The 18,777-nt window shown below is 38.1% G+C and overlaps 2 protein-coding genes across 2 annotated transcripts; both read right to left on the bottom strand.

The window, feature by feature from the left end:
• Positions 1-1,657: 1,657 nt before the first annotated feature.
• On the bottom strand, positions 1,658-15,946 carry TCN1 (transcobalamin 1). Its single transcript, XM_084894873.1, has 9 exons — positions 15,753-15,946; positions 13,271-13,450; positions 12,075-12,206; positions 10,766-10,921; positions 9,319-9,509; positions 6,226-6,415; positions 5,046-5,229; positions 2,058-2,176; positions 1,658-1,891 (listed from the first exon to the last, which is right to left on the bottom strand). The coding sequence occupies exons 1-9, from the start codon at positions 15,829-15,831 to the stop codon at positions 1,830-1,832; spliced, it is 1,293 nt and encodes a 430-aa protein (XP_084750999.1). The 5' UTR covers positions 15,832-15,946; the 3' UTR covers positions 1,658-1,829.
• Positions 15,947-17,948: 2,002 nt separating this feature from the next.
• Positions 17,949-18,528, bottom strand: LOC311628271 (costars family protein ABRACL-like). Its single transcript, XM_084895353.1, has one exon. It carries the CDS (start codon positions 18,318-18,320, stop codon positions 18,072-18,074), a length of 249 nt encoding a protein of 82 aa, XP_084751479.1. The 5' UTR covers positions 18,321-18,528; the 3' UTR covers positions 17,949-18,071.
• Between the last annotated feature and the right edge of the window lie 249 nt (positions 18,529-18,777).

Raw genomic sequence — 18,777 nt, 5'->3', positions numbered from 1 at the left:
TTTTGCTGTGGCAGTAGATGGAAGTTTGTCCCCTCAGACAATATGTAGGTTTTTATAATAGTCCCAAGACTTAGGTGTTTCTAAAATGTAAGTGAGGCCAGTCTAGGTTTCACCAGTCCATGTTAGTGGACTGGTAAGGGAATGTGATTCCATTAACCTTTTGGCTATCTCTGAGATTAAAGGAGTTTCTACCATATGGCAGTGTTACTACCTTCTATTTAGAGATCACTGGCTGGAGAAACTCAGTTCTCTTTGTTCAAAATGAGTGCTAATAACATTAGGAAGCGTAATGTGAGACTTGATGCTTGAATATTCTGATTGCAGAATAATTAAATAAGAATTATAAAGGAAATAGGAAATGACTTTTTAATGCTGAATGTGTGTGTGTGTGTGTTAGGGATCTCAAAGGGACATCCAGTATTCCAACCTTGTTATATTGAGATTCAATTTCATTGGTCAATTTTCATTGGTCAGTTACAGGGTCAGTACTTTCTGTTATTTTGACATATCTGTGTCTATGTTTTTTTGCTTAAGCTTCCCTGTTTTTCCTTATGGACAAAATAGACCATATGTTTTGGTTTTCCCAGATTAGTTCTTAATCTGTTTTTTTCAAATGTAATTATTAATAGTGTTCACTTGTCACTCTTTATAATGTCAAGGCTGGATGATAAATTGTATGATCACACATTTTATTATGGACAGTAATTCCAGTTCTAACATTTTACATATCTGCCACCTTAAACCATTATTCTTCAATTTCCCATAGATAGTACAAACAAATCTGAGAGCTGCTGCCCCAAGCTAACAGCCCCAAATCTGGGTTCATGGTTCAGTGCTCAATCACTGAGCCACACTGACTGGGCACTATGATTCAACTTTTTTTTAAAAAGTGAGTTCTGCTGAAATGAACATCAGAGGTGATTTTTTTTTTGGCAGGTCTCTCTCTCTCTCTCTCTCTCTCTCTCTCTCTCTCTCTCTCTCTCTCTCTATATATATATATATATATATATATATATATATATATATAAATTGATTTCAGAGAGGAAGGGAAAGGGAGAGATATATAAGAAACACCACTGAGAGAGAGAATCATTGATTGGCTGCCTCCTGCATGCACCACATTGGGGATCAAGCCTGCAACCCGGGCATATGCCCTGACTGGGAATCAAATAGTGACCTCCTGGTTCATTAGTACATGCTCAACCATTGAGCCAGGCTGCATGTTTCTTTTAATGATATGAATGTCACGTGGTTTTTATGGGTCGAAAAGGAAAGTAAATGTGGAGAGGATGATATTTTTCCTTAAACTTTATAAATTGACTTTTTATGTATGAACATCACATTTCCATTCTAAGCAGAACAACATTTTCCTTTTTAACCCAGTGCCTGTGTGAGGTCCATTTATCCATTTGGTTCCTCCTTTGCATTTGGGCCTCCAAGACCCTATAGGTGTCTGTACTTGATCTTCTTGCTGTGGCTGCAACAGTAGACCTAGAACCTTATTTCCATTTTCCCAGTGGCCCAAGGACACCCAGATGGTTGTCAGTGGGACCCTGAGTAGAACTCAGTTTTTTAGACATGGTTTAATCTCTTTCACTTTACTTCTTCCTGAAGTGGTCTTCTCTCTAATAATAATATCCCTTTAAAATAACATGATTAGAACATACTATTTTGTATGCTTGTTGATATTTATTGAACATACAAAGAAAGAAAGGGAGGTATTTTTTAAGCTCCTATTGTGATTGAGATCAAAGAAAGGCATGAGGCCAATATCCACGTGGAATTCTACTGCCAAAGAATTAGATCTGGCCGAGGAAGGTTTGAGTTTATTAGTATTTGCTCCAGCGAACCTCCAAATCTTCTCCATTATGGACAACATAACTTGCAACTCCTGGAAGGAAGAAGGAGAAGTGAGTCAAATGATTTGACCACCAAATCACTAAATAATGGATATCTCTCCCAATTCCGTGTCACATTTCCCAGAGAAGCTCACACCCTCACATATGAACTGTCTGGGCCTTTTCACTCTGTAGGGCTTTTGGCATACTCTCCCTTACCTTGGCTCACTGGTTCGCCTCCACTCAAGAGTTGCCAGTAGGTTCTGTCATTACTGTTCTCCTTCAAGCCCTGAACAGAGGTGATGTAAGGACCCCACGAGCTCTCCTCATATGTGAAACTGTGGGGGCAGTGAATAGGTTACAGGAACTTAGAATTTTTGAAAACATACATTTTTATTGATTTCTGAGAGGGAGAGATAGAAATATCAATGATGAGAGGGAATTATTTTTTATTTTTAATTTTTTTTAATTTTTATTTTTTAAATATATTTTATTGATTTTTTCACAGAGAGGAAGGGAGAGAGATAGAGAGCCAGAAACGTCGATGAGAGAGAAACATCGACCAGTTGCCTCTTGCACACCCCCTACCGGGGATGTACCCGCAACCAATGTACATGCCCTTGACCGGAATCGAACCTGGGACCTTTCAGTCCGCAGACCGACGCTCTATCACTGAGCCAAACCGGTTTCGGCTGAGAGGGAATTATTGATTGGCTGCCCCATGCACATCCCTACTGGGGATCGAGCCCACAACACGGGCATGTGCCCTTTTCTGGAATTGAACCCAGGACCCTTCAGTCTGCAGGCTGACACTCTATCCACTGAGCCAAGCCGGTTAGGGTGGAGCTTAGAATTTTCAAAGAAAATTAATTGTACATGGGCATTTTTCAAACTTTAATGTCCTAAGAATCACTTGAAGATGTTACCCTGAAAATGCATATTTCCTGGCCCTATCCCTAAATATTTTGATTCTGTAGGTCTGGGCTGAGACCAGGAATCTTTCACATTTCATAAACTAAGTGATTTTGATAAAGGCAGTCCCAGTACCTGGTAAATTAAGGAAATGATGCCCATGTTCCTGCCCCTCCCTCCCACCATAGGGGACACTTTGAAGACAACTTCTACCCCAAGATAGTCACTGTCAGTCAAAGTTTCTAAAAACAGTAAATGAAAGTGTTAAACTGATGTGCAAGAGGCACCATAAGTCCTAAGTTAGTAGGTTTTCTCTTCAGAAAGAGAAACAGGGAAGAATAATTTAATATTTCATGTTTGTTTATTAGAACTTCTGCCATTTGCAACAGCATGGATAGACATGGAGAGCATTATGCTAAGAGAAATAAGTCAGTCAGAGAAAGATAAATATCACATGATCTCATTCATTTGTGGAATATAATGAACAACATAAACTAATGAACAAAAATAGATCCAGAGACAGAGAAGCATCAATCAGACCATCAAACCTAAGAGGGAAGGGAAGGGGGAAGGGGAAGAGATCAACCAAAAGACTTGTATACATGCATATAAGCATAATCAATGGACACAGATACTAGGGGGTTGAGGGCACGAGTGAGGGTGGGGTGGGGGGCAATGAGGTGATAAGGACACATATGTAATACCTTAATCAATGAATAAAAATAAATTAATTAATTAAAAAAGAATAAAATGCCCTAAAAAGCAACAACAACAACAACCAAAAAAAATGATATGGTTTCCCTAGATGACATGGTTTAGTTGGTTGGAATGTCATCTATGCACTGAAGGGTCTTGGGTTCAATCCCCAGTTGGGGCATGAGCAGGATTTAAATAATCCAAGTTTCTCTCTCCCTCTCCCTCTCCCTCTCCCTCTCCCTCACCCTCTCGCCCTCACCCTCGCCCTCACCCTTTCCCTCTCCATCTTTCCTTCTCCATCATACTCGCTCTTTCCCTCTCCCTTGTCCTCTCCCTCTCCCTTCTTTTCTCTCTAAAATAAATAGAAACATATCCTTGGGTAACGATTAAAAACAAATGACATGGTCAATGTATGTTTCACATTTTTAATCACATTTCTGGGAGCACTTGCAAGGAGCCTTTATCATTATATATATTATAAAAATACACACACACACACACACACACACACACATATATATATATGGTTTTCTGTGTATTATCTTATATCATGTTATTAAACACAATAACAATTGTCAATTAGGTTTAAGAAACCAAGTAAACCAGAGTTTTCAGAGACAAAGTCAATATCTTAATTTTAATATTTGACCTTTCTAGGCCAGGGAACCTTTGTCTAGGAGGTCCATGAAATCTGCTGAAAGGGATGGGGCATGGAGAGGCTTCCAGGCATTTGTGAACCCTCTGATTTAATAATGTTTTATATGTATGTTCATTTTTCTGCAATGAGCATCCTACTCAAAGGGGTTAGTGACTCAAAAAAGGTTAAGAACCACTGTTTTGGACATAAAATGCCTGTCTTAAGAAGTTATATTTATTGAAGGAGATTTACTGTCAGAAGTGAAGTTCCTGGGACTTATTCATCCACTAAGTGAACATTAATTTAATGCCTAATATGTATTAGAAGATGAAAGGTCTCACCTCTTTCATCTGCCATGAGATGTAGATGGTCAGCAAAAACTGATTAAGATGTGTGTGTGTGTGTGTGTGTGTGTGTGTTTTAAGATTTACTTTAAAAAATATTTTTATTGATTTTTTTGCAGAAAGGAAAGTAGAGGGATAGAGAGTTAGAAACATCGATGAGAGAGAGACATCAATCAGCTGTCTCCTGCACACCCCCTACTGGGGATGTGCCCGCAACCAAGGTACATGCCCTTGTCCAGAATCGAACCTGGGACCTTTCAGTCTGCAGGCTGAAGCTCTATCCACTGAGCCAAACTGGTTTCGGAAAAATGTATTTTTTTTAATATATTTTTTTATTGACTTTAGAGAAGGGAGAGGGAGAGATAAAAATATCAATGATGAGAGAAAATCATTGATCAGCTGCCTCCTGCATATTCCCTACTGGGAATTGAGTCTGCAACCCAGGCATGTGCCCTTGACTGTAACTGGAACTGGGACCCTTCAGTCTGCAGGCCACTGAGCCAAACCAGTCAGGGCTAAGATGTGTTTTAACTGCTTATTGTATTTATGTGCAGATATATTTTTTATTCTTTCAAAATCCCACTAAATCCCTTAACCTTAGGCCATATACAAACATACCGAAATGCAGTCTGATTGATTTTCTGAGCTTCCTTCATCACATCCAAGAAGACAGAACCCTTTGGCACGGTGACATTGGTGAAAAATGTTTCATTGATTTGCACAGTGTAGTTGACTGAGATCTTTATGGGTGAAATGGTAGGTTCTACAGGTATCAGCTCATCAATAGAGATATTAAGGTGACCTTACAGAGAGAGGAAAACAGAGAATTATTATTTGGGACAATAAAAATAATGTTAGAATTTGCACACCTATCCAACTTCTATCCACACACTCCTTTTCTTTATGCAGAAGGGATTTGCTACAGGAACAAGTGGTGTCAATCAAGGGGCAGAGCTCTCGTGTGATGAAAGCAGAAATGAAAACCAGATGCTCACCAGCTTGTGAATGCTTGTGCTCAGCTTGACTCCCAGCTGTTTAAACATTTCAGTTACCCCCTCCCCTATTTCTCATGGAGGCTCCTGAGTTTTTCCCTTTGGTATAGCATACAATAATGCTTCATTTTTTTTGCCTTTTTATTTCTTAACATTTATTGAAAAAATAGTGCACCAGGAACTGTACTAGTCATTTTATGTGAACTGTTTCATTCAGTCCTTACAAAAATCTACATTAGCTACTATTATTTGCATTTCTTACATTAGAAACTTGGAACTTAGAGGTGAGACATTTTGTCCAAGTTCCCTAAATCTGTCAGTGGCTGAACCAGGAATGAGTGAGATAGAAAAATAAGTTTATCTTTTTGCAAAATCAGTGATGCATGCTGCAGTTTCTTTCAATATTGCCATATTCCTTCCACACAGATGTCTTATTTCCCTGAGGGATCACTTACTGGGCACAATGGGAAGTCAGAGATACAATACTTTGTTTAGGATAGGAATGATATTCAGAACATCTGTCTGTTTCCAGCAATCAGAAAAATTCTTTTGGAGATAGACATCTTTTAATCAAGTCTACCTTGTTTATCAGTGTTTAAACCAAGAATGACACCTACTACCTTGTTAAGAACAAATCCTCAAATGGGAATAATCTATGATGACATATCAAGGACTGAGCTCTGTGTGGAAACTATGATGCTTTAGAGATTTATTTGGTCACCTTTGGTTCCTAATAACATCTAAATCTCACATGCTTTGGGTATTATTCTGAAAAGGCAAAAACAGTTTACTCTTTACTGCTTTACCTGGACTGCTGGCACAAGAAGAGACATTGTTAACATCCAAGTAGGTCTTTCCCATCAGGGCAGGTAAGATCTGGGCTGCAGCAGTTGGCATATGGAATGCTTCCTGAGAAATTTCCTTGAGCACTGTGTCCAGAGTTTGTTGACAATTCCATTCATTTTTGTTATAATAGTTTGGTGAGACAAAGAGAGCCTAATGAGAGAGAGAGAGAGAGAGAGAGAGAGAGAGAGAGAGAGAGAGAGAGAGAGAATGACTTTAAATAGGGGAAAGCTGCCGAAACCGGTTTGGCTCAATGGGTAGAGGGTCGGCTTGGGGACTGAAGGGTCCCGGGTTCGATTCCGGTCAAGGGCATGTATCTTGGTTGCGGGCATATCCCTAGTAGGGGGTGTGCAAGAGGCAGCTGATCGATGACTCTCTCTCATCGATATTTCTAACTCTCTATCTCTTTCCCTTCCTCTCTATACAAAATCAATAAAATATATTTAAAAAAAAAATAGGGGAAAGCTTACATCTAATACAGTAAATATTCATTTGACATTGACTACATAGGAGGTACTTTATACACATTTCATGCCTTCAAGAAGCTTATCAACTATTGTGGGTGGGGAGGTGGCAAATTGCTTAATAATCCAAACTGTAATAACACCAATGAGAATAGACTTTCTCTACCATATTCACTCTTGTGCCCCAAACACTGGAACAATACCCGTCATATAGGAGGCACTCAATACATATATATATATTTTTTTAAAGAAGTGGAGAGATACCGTTCTTTTTCTCTTTTCTTTCTTTCTTTTTAAAAAAATATATTTTATTGATTTTTTACAGAGAGGGAGAGAGAGGGATAGAGAATTAGAAACATTGATGAGAGAGAATCATCGATCAGCTGCCTCTTGCACACCCCCTACTGGGGATGTGCCTGCAACCAAGGTACATGCCTTGCCTGGAATCGAACCCAGGACGTTTCAGCCCGCAGGCCGACACTCTATCCACTGAGCCAAACCAGTCCTGGCTCAATACATATTGTTAACAAACTGTTGTTAAGGAGCCCCTGAGATGAATGCTCTAGGAGAAACATTTAGTGGCAGTCTCTCAAAAGAGGAAGAGCTCTAAACATTTAGTGGGGTTAAGTAAAGGCTTGGTGGAGAAGGTGGTACTTGAGGTAGTCCTTATGATATGATAGCATTTTAGTAGGTGACATGAGGAGGGGAACCCTGTACCTAGAGAGAACAGAGATAGAAGGTGCTAGAGTAGCAGTGACTAGGGCATGGCCGGCAGTGAAGAGCTTGTCTGCATTTTAACAAAATCCCCAAAGGATTTCTCCTGCCCTGGGAGGACTGGTATATGGAAAACACTCAGGGACATTGTGGAAGAACAGTCTAGATAAGGAGGTTGGGGCCAGATTGGTAGACCCTTGAGTTTTAGGATGAGGTATCCAACATTATTTGCTCAACAGGGGGAAGCCTAATAGTTTCTTGAATAGAAACTATCCAGGCAACAGATATAAACTGGATTGAAGGAGCAGAATTATGGGGTAGGAAAAGTTAGGAGGGTATTAGAATGAGAAAGACAAGAAGTAAATGTCTTGGACTTGAAGATGTTTCCCTGTAGTTTCTGAGGGAAGAGCAGTCCACCTTTTCTGCCTTTTCTTGAAGATTCTTCAAGTTAACAAGTAGTCAATAAGCATTTATGGGATAATAAAAGAAACAAAACCTATCATATTATATCTCCTCTTAAGAGCTATCTTGCAGGCAGAAAACTCTTGATCCTGCTGTGAATTAATATCATCTGTAGAGCTTTTAAACAAGACCAAGGCCCATGATCCACCCTAAATTTCTGGTGGATTAACTGGCTGTTGTGGACCTGAAAGATGAGTATTTTCTGAAAGCTCCTGCTTCAAAATGTGCAGCTTGAATGAGAAGCGATTGTTTTATATTAAATTTAAACTCAGCAAGGCAGACAACATGGATAGTAACAACAATATAACCTTATGATTGGACCCCTGCCTACAACCAGCCTTACAATGTAATTTTTCCTAAGGACCCTATGCTGACCATGCAAAACACCTGGATCTTCCTAAAATGTGTAATGTTCTTGATGCTTTTGGTCTTTGTCTTGCTATCCTCTGTCGCTTTTAAGGTTCTCTTACCCTGAGTCATCAGGGCAAATTCCTAAAGACTCAGTGAATTGTTTTTCTGTAAGTCTTACTTGATGTCTTCTTGGAGTTGAGTAAATCAGTGCAGGAATAAAGTCTCATATTTCAAGGAACGTATACAGGAGAGTGTAGGTGCTGAGAGTGAGCTTTGAAATCAACTGTTTAGATTTCACCCCTATCTGCATTACTTTCTAGCTTTGTAATATCAGGCAAGTTACTGGTACTCCATATCTCATGCTCCGATTCTAGGAAATGAAAGTGATAATTCTTTCCTCATTGGGTTGTTGTGTGCATCCATGAGTTAATGCTAATAAATACCAGCTGCTGTTCTGGCTACTGCTGCTTCTACAACAATATCTAATTTGGGCGTTAAGATGAAAACTCAAAACAATGGTATATGGTAAAGTGTGAAATTGCATGTGATAGAATAAGATAGGTTGTAGTTGTAGTAGGCTCTAGAATTTCTTTTTTTTTTTTTTAATTGATTTTTTACAGAGAGGAAGGGAGAGAGAGAGAGAGAGAGAGAGAGAGAGAGAGCTAGAAACGTCGATGAGAGAGAAACATCGACCAGCTGCCTCTTGCACACCCCCTACCGGGGATGTGCCCGCAACCAACGTACATGCCCCTGACTGGAATCGAACCCGGGACCTTTCAGTCCGCAGACCGACGCTCTACTACTGAGCCAAACCGGTTTCGGCAAGAATTTCTTAAAGAAATTGTAACCAAGGAAAGCTTTATAGAAGCATTGGCTATGGAAAGGTAAAGATTGAAGGTAAGGAGAATACATTTCAGTCAGGGAGGGGAATCATATAAATAGAATCAATGGTAATATATAAAATAGAATGGATAATAAAATCTTAGAAAGCTAAAAAGAAAGAATAAAGTTTTTGCTTTTCTCTGTGACTCCCTTCCCTATTTCTTGGGTTAGCCTTTGACTTACCTGCATAGCTTCTCCTGTACTATATATATTCCCAATCAGACCATTTTCTTTTTTCTCAGACAGAATCTTTTTTACCAGTGACTCTGTATAATTATTGATATGCTGTAAATCCTCTTCATTTGTTAGGATCTGCTGATTCATTATGCTCCTCTTCACACAGGTCAGGGCCAGGACAGCCATTGCACCAGTATCTGTCAGGAAACCAAATATTGGTGAGAGAGTGACCAACCATGCCAGTTTGCCTAGGACTGAAGGGTTTACTGGTATGTGGAACTTTCAGTGCTAAAAAGGGAACATATCTGGGTAAACTGGGATGATTGTTCATGCTAGTTGGGAGAGAAGGATTTCAAGAGATAGCAATCATCCCTTCAACACTATAAGATTCCTTCCTTATGTTGAGTAACCATGTACCTTGTACTCAATAACTCATATCTTGGTCATAGAAACACATGAATTTGTAGGTGCATACTCATGAATAGTCTTCCACTTTTACATCTTGTTTTTCATTTTCATTTTTTTTCATCTTTCAGCCATATTTTCAAAGGAATTGAGAAAACAAAGGATGACAAACCAAACAAAATATGTCTTTGTAATATTTCAAGGTTTCCATTAGACTAATTAGTAAATAATGCTTAAGAGAATCGTTTTCTAATAAACCTCTTTTAGGTGGAGGATGAGGCAAAAGATTGAAAGAAGGGAAAATAAGGTGTGTGTGTTTTTTTCTGACTTGTCACTTAGTTCCCCCCTACTTGGTGGCCTCCCTCTTTCAAAGGAAAAGGAGTATAAGAAATCTCATGTCTTCCTTACTATCTAGAGATATGGAATGATTTTCGAGATGCTTTGAGGAAGATTAGCTTTTGTGTATCTGAATCTGTAGGGGCTAAGCACCAATACTAGTTGTCTAGAGGCAACGTTTTTTTGGATGGGTAAGCTAATCCAGTGGAAAATTTCTGGTAATTCCCCATTGTGAATACACATTTTATTGAGCAAAATATTGGGCCTTATTATTTGGAGAGGTTGTGTGTTGTTCAAGTAAACTCACATATCCAAGTGATTGCAATAAACTGGAAAAAGAGGCAGGGGTTAAGATAAATAGATTCCACTGTATTCCCTTTGTCTAGCACGTATGATTTCGAAAATGCCTTATATGAAGATTCTCATATTATATCCTAATTTTAAAGATGGGAAAATTAAAGTGGTGTTAACATCCATTGGTTCTATAACTCAAAAGCTGGCATAGGATCCATGTTTTTCTACTATACTTACACATCTACAAAAAGACTTAACTTCAGTTTCCATTCTTCTAAAAAAAGAAAACTCCCCTCTGAGGAGTCTAGGATAGATGAAATAGAAAAAAATCTAAGTACTTACTTGTAAAAAACTCTAAGGGCAAGGCCTACTAATAACTGTGTCCTCTCTATCAAGGGAATTGAGTTTAATGACTCACCTACTGAGAACTGACCACCAAAATAAAAGTTTTTATTTTCCGGAGAGAAGTAATTTTTAACTTCGGTGATTGTATAGCTCCCATTGAACAGACACAAGGTCAGCAGGTCCAGGCTGAGTTGGTAGTAGTTAGTCAGTGGATTGCCATCATGTACTCCTGGCAGAGAGAAAAGAAATACCTTATGCATGGAAATGGTACTGGGGTAATTCATTTGAAGTCTATTCCTATTCACTTTTTTTTTTTTTAAATAAACTGTTTATGTTTCAAGTACATAAGTACATATGTTTAAATCTAAAACTATATCTCTAGAACAGTTGTCAGAATACTCAGTGGAAGTCTGTCTCCTTTCATGTAAGAGGCTAAAAGAATCATATCACAGATTTCTTGATATGCATATGTACTTCCTGAATTCTTTGTAACTGCTGGTCCTCAGGAACCCCAATGAATTCCCATATTTCCCGAAGGTGACTCAGGGCTTTCTGGAGACATAATGTGGACTCCTCCTCAAGCACTTCACTCAGCAGATGAAACCTCAGATGCTGAGGATCCTCCTCCTATTCCTATTCACTTTATTCCAATTTATTTACACTGAATGAGAGATAAGTAATAAAAAAGGAGAATCACTCATAGAATCAGCAAACTTGAAAAAATTAAAGGCTCTAAGAGCTACCAAATTAAAATTCTTACATTTTATCACTGAGGAGACCTAGCATTAAAAGTATTAAAATACTATCCTGATATTCAGATGTTTATAAAGCTAGGACACGGATTTCCCATCACCAAGCCTCCTGCATATTCAATAGTAATGAGCTGAAGCTATAAGAAGTTGAGGCCATCTCAAAGAAGGATGGGATTGGAGAGACTTATTGAATAATAAGATATTGGATAGGAGTTAAAATAAAAGCAAGAAGCCATCATGGTCAACCTATTATTTCCAGTGATGAAGTACTATTGGCCATCTTTAACTTCCATATTAGTATTGTATGCTTCAGTACTTATGATACAATGTCTGGTATTGCTCAGCTATTTCTGGTGTGATTCATTATTTGCCTAAAAGTCAATCTTATATAGGGCTAGAGAACTGTGTATGTGTGTGCATGCTTAATGTAGGGTCACTGTTCAGTTGAATATATTTGAAAAGACAATTCAAGATGCATATAGAAAGGGAAAAAGGGAAGGTGATCTACAAAGATAGAGTGAGATGAATGGAATGAAGAGGAGAAGGAAGAGTGGAAGGACACTTCATACAGTTCCGAATCAGTAGAGAAAAAGACAAGGTTTTCCAGAATCTCTAAACATTGATTCTTACCCATATTTTCAATTTCTTCTTGGAATTTATCTTCTAGTTGGCTGACCAGATGAAAATATGTAAGAGTTTCATCAGAGTTCTGACATGCTCTCGAAGCCAGTATAACCAAGGCAAGCTGTCCCGAGGTTAAATCTGACCACAAAAAGAAAATTATTCAATTTTAACAAGGCATATACTTCTGAAATTTTTGGCCTCCCATCTTCTTTGTGACTTAAGTTTCTTGTCACTTCTTTCTTATGTTCCACTCCAAATTAATATTTTACTGTTCTCATCTTTATCTCCAAAGCATAGCTTTTGCTAGCTTCGCTGTAAAATGTAAGTTAGATGAAATTATGGAATCTTTTTGGAATCTTGCAATCCTTTAAAAATAAAAAAGAAGCAAAGTATATAAATAATGACATCTTGGGATCTTCTCTCTTTGTGGATGTCAGCTTGCCAGGATAATAATTAACTTTAATATTTTGCCTTATAGAGTATAAAAGCACTTGGGATTTTCATAATTTTTGCAATAAGAGATAGGTAGGGGTAGCTTCATTTCCCCCTTATGTTAAATAGAAAGTTGAGGCTCTGTATTGACATAATAAGTACAAGGTGGAGCTTGGACTGAAATCAAGGCCACATGTCTCTTGTTCTATGGTTGCCTCTCTATTGTCAGCTTTCTTAGTTGTGGTCCACATCTCCATCTGGTTGTTGTGAACTCAGCTAGTTTGTAGTACCATATTAATGGTTAAGACTCCATAATTTCTTTTGCTTTTCCTGTGAAATCTTTGTTTTAATATATTTTATTAATTTTGTACAGAGAGGAAGGGAGAGAGATAGAGAGTCAGAAACATCGATGAGAGAGAGTCATCGATCAGCTGCCTCTTGCACACCCCCTACTGGGGATATGCCCGCAACCAAGGTACATGTCCTTGACCGGAATCGAACCCGGGACCCTTCAGTCCCCAAGCCGACGCTCTACCCATTGAGCCAAACGGTCTCGGCTCCTGTGAAATCTTAAACAAAGACATAAGTGGCTCTTGAGTAAGTGGCAGGGAGATTGATATTTTGAGGCACCTTTCTGTCATCTGAAGTTTTATATAGCTAGATAGATGTAGCAGGGATACTTTGGACACACAATTTTTAGGACTCACTGGAGATAATCTTTATAGATAGGGAATTGTTATCCTAAACCTTCCAGAGAATATAATACTCACCCTTCTTTTCTTCACTGTCTCTGACTTCTTTTAACAGCTTTTGTTCTATGTTTTGGTCCTGGATCCCAACAAGTCTGAGAGACAACAGGACATTGGCAGCTTGGATTCCTCTGGTGTATTTTGAATGAATCATTGTGCTTAGTAGAGGGTTTAAACGGGAGTAGTTTTCTTTGCTTACCTCTTTGGCAGGGGAGGGAGGAAATAAAAAACACATAGAAGATATTAAAGCTCGGAACAGTGATATTAAAATATTTAGGAACAGATATGGCACAGACATAGAACAATTCAGTGGTCATTGGCTATGTTGCTAGAGCAATAAAAGATGGGTTTAGAGCCCCTACTATGCCAGGGGTTACTTCTTTACCAACCAGTATGGAAGTATTTCAATGTTTTAACCACTGGTTCACCTTATCAGTGGGTGCTGACAGAAAGTCAACCGTTCTTTAAAGATCTAAGAATCATTCCAAAATTTTGAATATGAGGCCTAGAGAGGGTGTCATTAAAGAAAACTTGGTAATCAGAGTCTTAATGGAAACTAGAATACACAACTTTTGACTTCCAGTCTATAGACCTTTCTAATTTCCGGATCCCATTATTTTCTATCTTCTTCTAACCCAATTTGGTTAATACTGAGGGAGAGAAGGCAAGCATTCTATGTTATATTGGTGATTGATGCCAAAGATGAATTGTCTGATTGCCCAATTGGCCAGGCATCAAGATCATTATTCAGTAGTATGTATATTCCGGAAACCCTCCAGTTTTAGCCAACAACCTGTCCACAGGCGAAAGGATGGAGGGAGTCACATTATACTGTGGAAGGAAAAAGAGAATCCAGAATCCCCAAGAACTAGAGGAGAACAAGAAAAGTTAGTTATCACTTAGACCATTTCTAAATATTCTTTGATAATAATCCCAAGAAAATTCTACCCATTTCAATTATCATAGGTTAGTGGGATAGTGAGAAGAATGTGAGCCCTGGATCCAGACAGACTGTGGCTGCATTATATGCTCCTTAATTTATGACTGTGGGTAAGATATGTAACTTTCCTGACCTTCAGTTTCTTTGTTTTAACAACTACTCCATAGATATTGGACAATAAATCAATAAATTGTAAAATACTGTACAAATTGTTACTTTTAGCTTAGTTGGAGTTTCTATCCCTATACTTAGAGAATCCAGGCTATGTGATTTCCCCTGCCCACCTTTCTTCATTTTAAAGAGAGATCAGGAAGATCTGAATTCAGCGATCATAGAAAGATCATGGTTTGCCACATATACAATTGGATAATTGTGAGTCATCTCTGACATTTTGTGGAAGCACCTGGTTCAGCAGATTTTCTGGCTCCGAAACAGACTTTTTAGTTCCTGGTCAGTAACTCCAACCAGCTTCCTTGACCAACAACTCCAACCAGCTTCTTTGACCACTAAAGTAAATTATTTTGTACAGTGGATTGAATTTCAAAGCCTCCATAGAAACTCCCTATTCTTAAGATACAATAAAGAAAATGACAGGCCAGAAAAATAAAATTCGAGTTGGCCTAGTCTTTGCTTTAGCTTGTGTGATACAAGTCTTTCTGTTGTGGTATTGATCTCTTCTTGCAGGCTAGAAAGTACCAGGAAGATGTAGCCACAGTTGGCACCACATAGTCACCTTTGGACTGATTTGAAGTTCAATTCCAGGGTAAAGACTTACATGCAGAAATTATGCATCTGAGAGCTACACCAGACTTTAATAAATCACCTGCTTCAACACCCTCCCCCAATTCACCTCCATTTATGAATAAAGCTAAAAAAATTAGAAATATTGGATTATTCAGCTACTAAGGGGTGAGACTAGACCTAAACCCAGTTATTATTTCTCCTTACTATTTTTTAATAGAACCACATGGTCACTGGAGTCTATTCCCAAAGGAGAGATGATGGGGGTTGTACCCATGTCCTGTAGGAAAAAAGTTGAAAGGAGGGGAACATGTAGCATAAAACAGCTAAACTCAATAATGATAAGAGAGCAGTTTTCATTATTTAAAAGAGATTATTAATATTACTTTTTTTCTGTGTAGTCACAAAAGGTTAACCCAAAACACAATGGGTTGAACTTTAGAAATATAAATTATATCTCAAAATCAAAAGATAATTTTTCATGATCTTGAAAAAAATTTTTTTTTTTGGGGGGGTCATGAATTTTCTACACTGAAAAAAACAAACAGAAATAGACAGCAGCTTGGTAGCATCACCATGGTAGAGAGGATCTGAGCATAGAAAGAATGGTTAAGCAAGTTACCATTGAATCTCTGATCCCTCATAACAATAGTTGTGGAACTTTCCTTTCCATCTCTGGCCACCCTTTACATTACACATAGAGCACAACCACATATAAAACTGAAATAGAATGTTTTTTCAGGTAACTCTCTACAAAGTTTCCTGTCAGTAGCTGTCAAGAGACTTTCACAGTAGCATAATTTTAGATCAAAGGATACTCACCACAGATGGTGCATAGTTGGCTTGGAATAAGAGAAAACAATAAGAGCCCCACGAGGGGCAGCTGGTGTGATTGTCTCATCTCTCCAACAGTATATTGGAATGGTGAGGACTTGGCTGCTTATTTATTGAATAACAGACAGAAAATAATGAGAGCTCCTCCTTCAGCTTGCCATCAGCCGCTTTTACTCAAGCAAATATTGAGCAATTCGGATAGGTGTGGTGAAGTATATTTTTCCAAGTAATATCACAAACCAGGAAAAAGACTTGAAAGATATGGTCAGGGAGAATGAGGTAATAATTTGTCTTTGTTTTCTATCCCAAACCTTCAAGTTTCACATTTCCTACTTGCCTTCAGCCCAATGAGAATAAATTAGGTGAGTGACTATTTTCAGTAATATTTCTCTCTTTTCCATTCTGCTTTTGTTATTTTTAAAAAATATATGGACATTTTAATGATGTTGATTCTACCAATTCATGAACATGGTATGTTCTTCCACTTGTTTATGTCTTCTTCTATCTCTCTCTTTTTTTTAATGTCCTGTAGTTTTCCAAGTACAGGTCTTTTATGTCCTTAGTTAAGTTTATTCCTAGGTATCTTAATTTTTTTGGTGCTATAGTAAATGGAATTTTTTTTTTTTTCATTTCTCTTTCCATGTGTTCATTATTGGTGTATAAAAAGGACATAGATTTCTGGGTGTTAATTTTGTATCCTGCTACATGGCCAAATTCATTTATTAGGTCCAATAGTTTTTTGATGGAATCTTTTGGGTTTTCTATGTACAATATCATGTCATCTGAGAATAAGGACAGTTTTACTTTTTCTTTTCAAATTTGGGTGCCTTTTATATCTTCTTCTTATCTGATTGCTATGGCTACCACTTCCAGTACTATATCAAACAGGAGTGGTGAAAGTGGGCATCCTTGTTTTGTTCCTGTTCTTAGGGGAAATGAGTTTAGTTTTTGGCTATTGAGTATGATGTTGTCTGTAGGTTTGTCATATAAGGCTTTTATTATGTTGAGGTATGAGCCCTCTATTCCCACTTTGCTGAGAGTTTTTATCAAGAAAGCGTGTTGGATTTTGTCAAATGCTTTTTCTGCACTGATTGATATGATTATGTGATTTTTGTCTCTCAGTTTGTTTATGTGATGTATCACATTAATTGATTTGCAGATATTGTACCTTATTTTTGAGGGCTTACAACACATAAAAATGAAAGCAGAAGTTCTAAGTTTGAAATTGGACAGGCAGAATAGGGGAGTAGTTTTTAACTTATGATTTTCTCCTAAGATAGATGCCCTGAGAATTTCCAGGCCAGGAGGATAACCACAGAGATGCACATCAAATGTGGATTTTTGCTGTGCCATGTAAGATTCTATATGCTACATGTGAAAACTCTTGTTTCTCAGTCTTCTAAGAACCAATAGTGAATACTATCAGTTTAGCTTTAAAATGTTTGCTCTGGGTCAGCAAGATGGTGGAGTAGGAAGTTGTCTGCTCACATCACCCCACAGAAACAGCAACTGATGCAGCCATCCATGGACAAAAGTTCCTGTGTGGGAACTTCATGTTCCAGGTAAGAGGTTGTGAAACCCCAATGGAGCTGCTGAGAAGGGCTGCATTGAGAAGGCACACCAGTGGAAACAGACTTGTATTCATACAAGCTAAAGCACAGAATCAGAAAACTATTATTTTTCTTCCTGGCTTATATCCTGTTATATCCTGAGAAGGCAGGTTCACTGACCATGGTCTTGGCTACAGACCTAGAAACAGCCTTACGTAAGTCCCTTAACCTCTGTGAGTCTATTTCCTTATCCATAAAATGTAGGTAATAGCTCTTCTCTCCTAAGGTTTTGTGAGAACTCTATGAATTACCACAGAGGTGCTTTGAATAGTACCTAGTACTTATAGGCAGTACATAATTCTCAACTTAAAAAAAAAAAGATAGTAACATGTTTTTATTACATAAACATTAAAATATTCTTCGTGGGAGGTGGTCTTCAGTTTGCTTCTTGCTTTCACAGAATATCAATTATCTATGGAAATTATCTAAGGATGATTTATGAAACACACACCCACCACAAAGACTCAATGCCTACATTTTTCAACCAGATTCCTAAAAAAAAGAATCAGTTTTGTTTATTTTACAGGGTAATACATACATTTTCTTTCAAGATATGAAAAGGATGGACTTCTAAAATGAGTCTCCTTTTGTTTACAAATTCTATAAGAATACATTAAGTATGCTCATGTTTTTCCTCTGACTTGAAAATATTCCAGTTTACCAGAAAATAACAATGAACAATGATACGCAAACCACATTAATCTTGCAGCAATATAATGTCAACATCATTGTGAACACCTTGCAAAAGTAGCTCTCCTGGGTATGTAACAATTTTCCTTCGTTTTGCAGCTTTGAGCGTTCCTATCAATGCTTCAAAGAGGTTGGCACATTTGTCATCTCGGAAGAGGACCCCAAATTTCACACTTAACTTCCCATCAGCATTTTTTTTTGAACCCAAATGGTGAATTTCCTCCACTAAGAGGTTAACCTCGTGTTCCACATTCATTCTTGCCTCTCTGCCTCCTTTGCTAGTTGGTGGAAAACCCTGGTCAGCGGGGGCGGGCTATCTGTTTAACCGCTCCTAGAAGGAAGAGGCTGAGTTAGGAAGTGACTAAGGCACAGAGAAAGGCTGGCGTCCATAATTCTCAACTTCTATTGTCTCAATAACCATCAACTCGGTTGTATCTACCTGAAGTCTGATTGTCAAGCCTGATACCCGACTCCCTCAATCACTGGACTAATAGGTCTCCAGTGTCAAACATTCTACCTTCTGGGGCCAGTTAGCTTCTCTCTGCATTTCTCTGGTCTAAATTACCATAATCTCTGCACCTCCATAATGCTTTCAAATTTTTGCCTTAGCCACTTGTACCCTCCTCTAAATAATTTTTCTTTAAAAAAATATTTTTATTGATTTCAGAGAGGAAGGGAGAGGGAGAAAGAGAGAGAAACATTAATGATGAGAG

The sequence above is a fragment of the Pipistrellus hanaki genome, assembly GCF_964339955.1.
Source record: "Pipistrellus hanaki genome assembly, chromosome: 9".
NCBI lineage: Eukaryota > Metazoa > Chordata > Mammalia > Chiroptera > Vespertilionidae > Pipistrellus > Pipistrellus hanaki.
The sequence above is the reverse complement of the archived record's forward strand: the minus strand, read 5'-3'. Positions and strand labels throughout refer to the sequence as shown.

Coding starts and splice junctions, on each gene's coding strand:
- TCN1 (XM_084894873.1), bottom strand. CDS start 15,831: ATGAGACAATCACACCAGCTGCCCCTCGTGGGGCTCTTATTGTTTTCT. Junction 9,510..10,765: donor TGGTGGTCAGTTCTCAGTAG/GTGAGTCATTAA, acceptor GTTTCCTGACAG/ATACTGGTGCAATGGCTGTC. Junction 2,177..5,045: donor ATCAATCAGACTGCATTTCG/GTATGTTTGTAT, acceptor CTGCCCCCACAG/TTTCACATATGAGGAGAGCT.
- LOC311628271 (XM_084895353.1), bottom strand. CDS start 18,320: ATGAATGTGGAACACGAGGTTAACCTCTTAGTGGAGGAAATTCACCAT.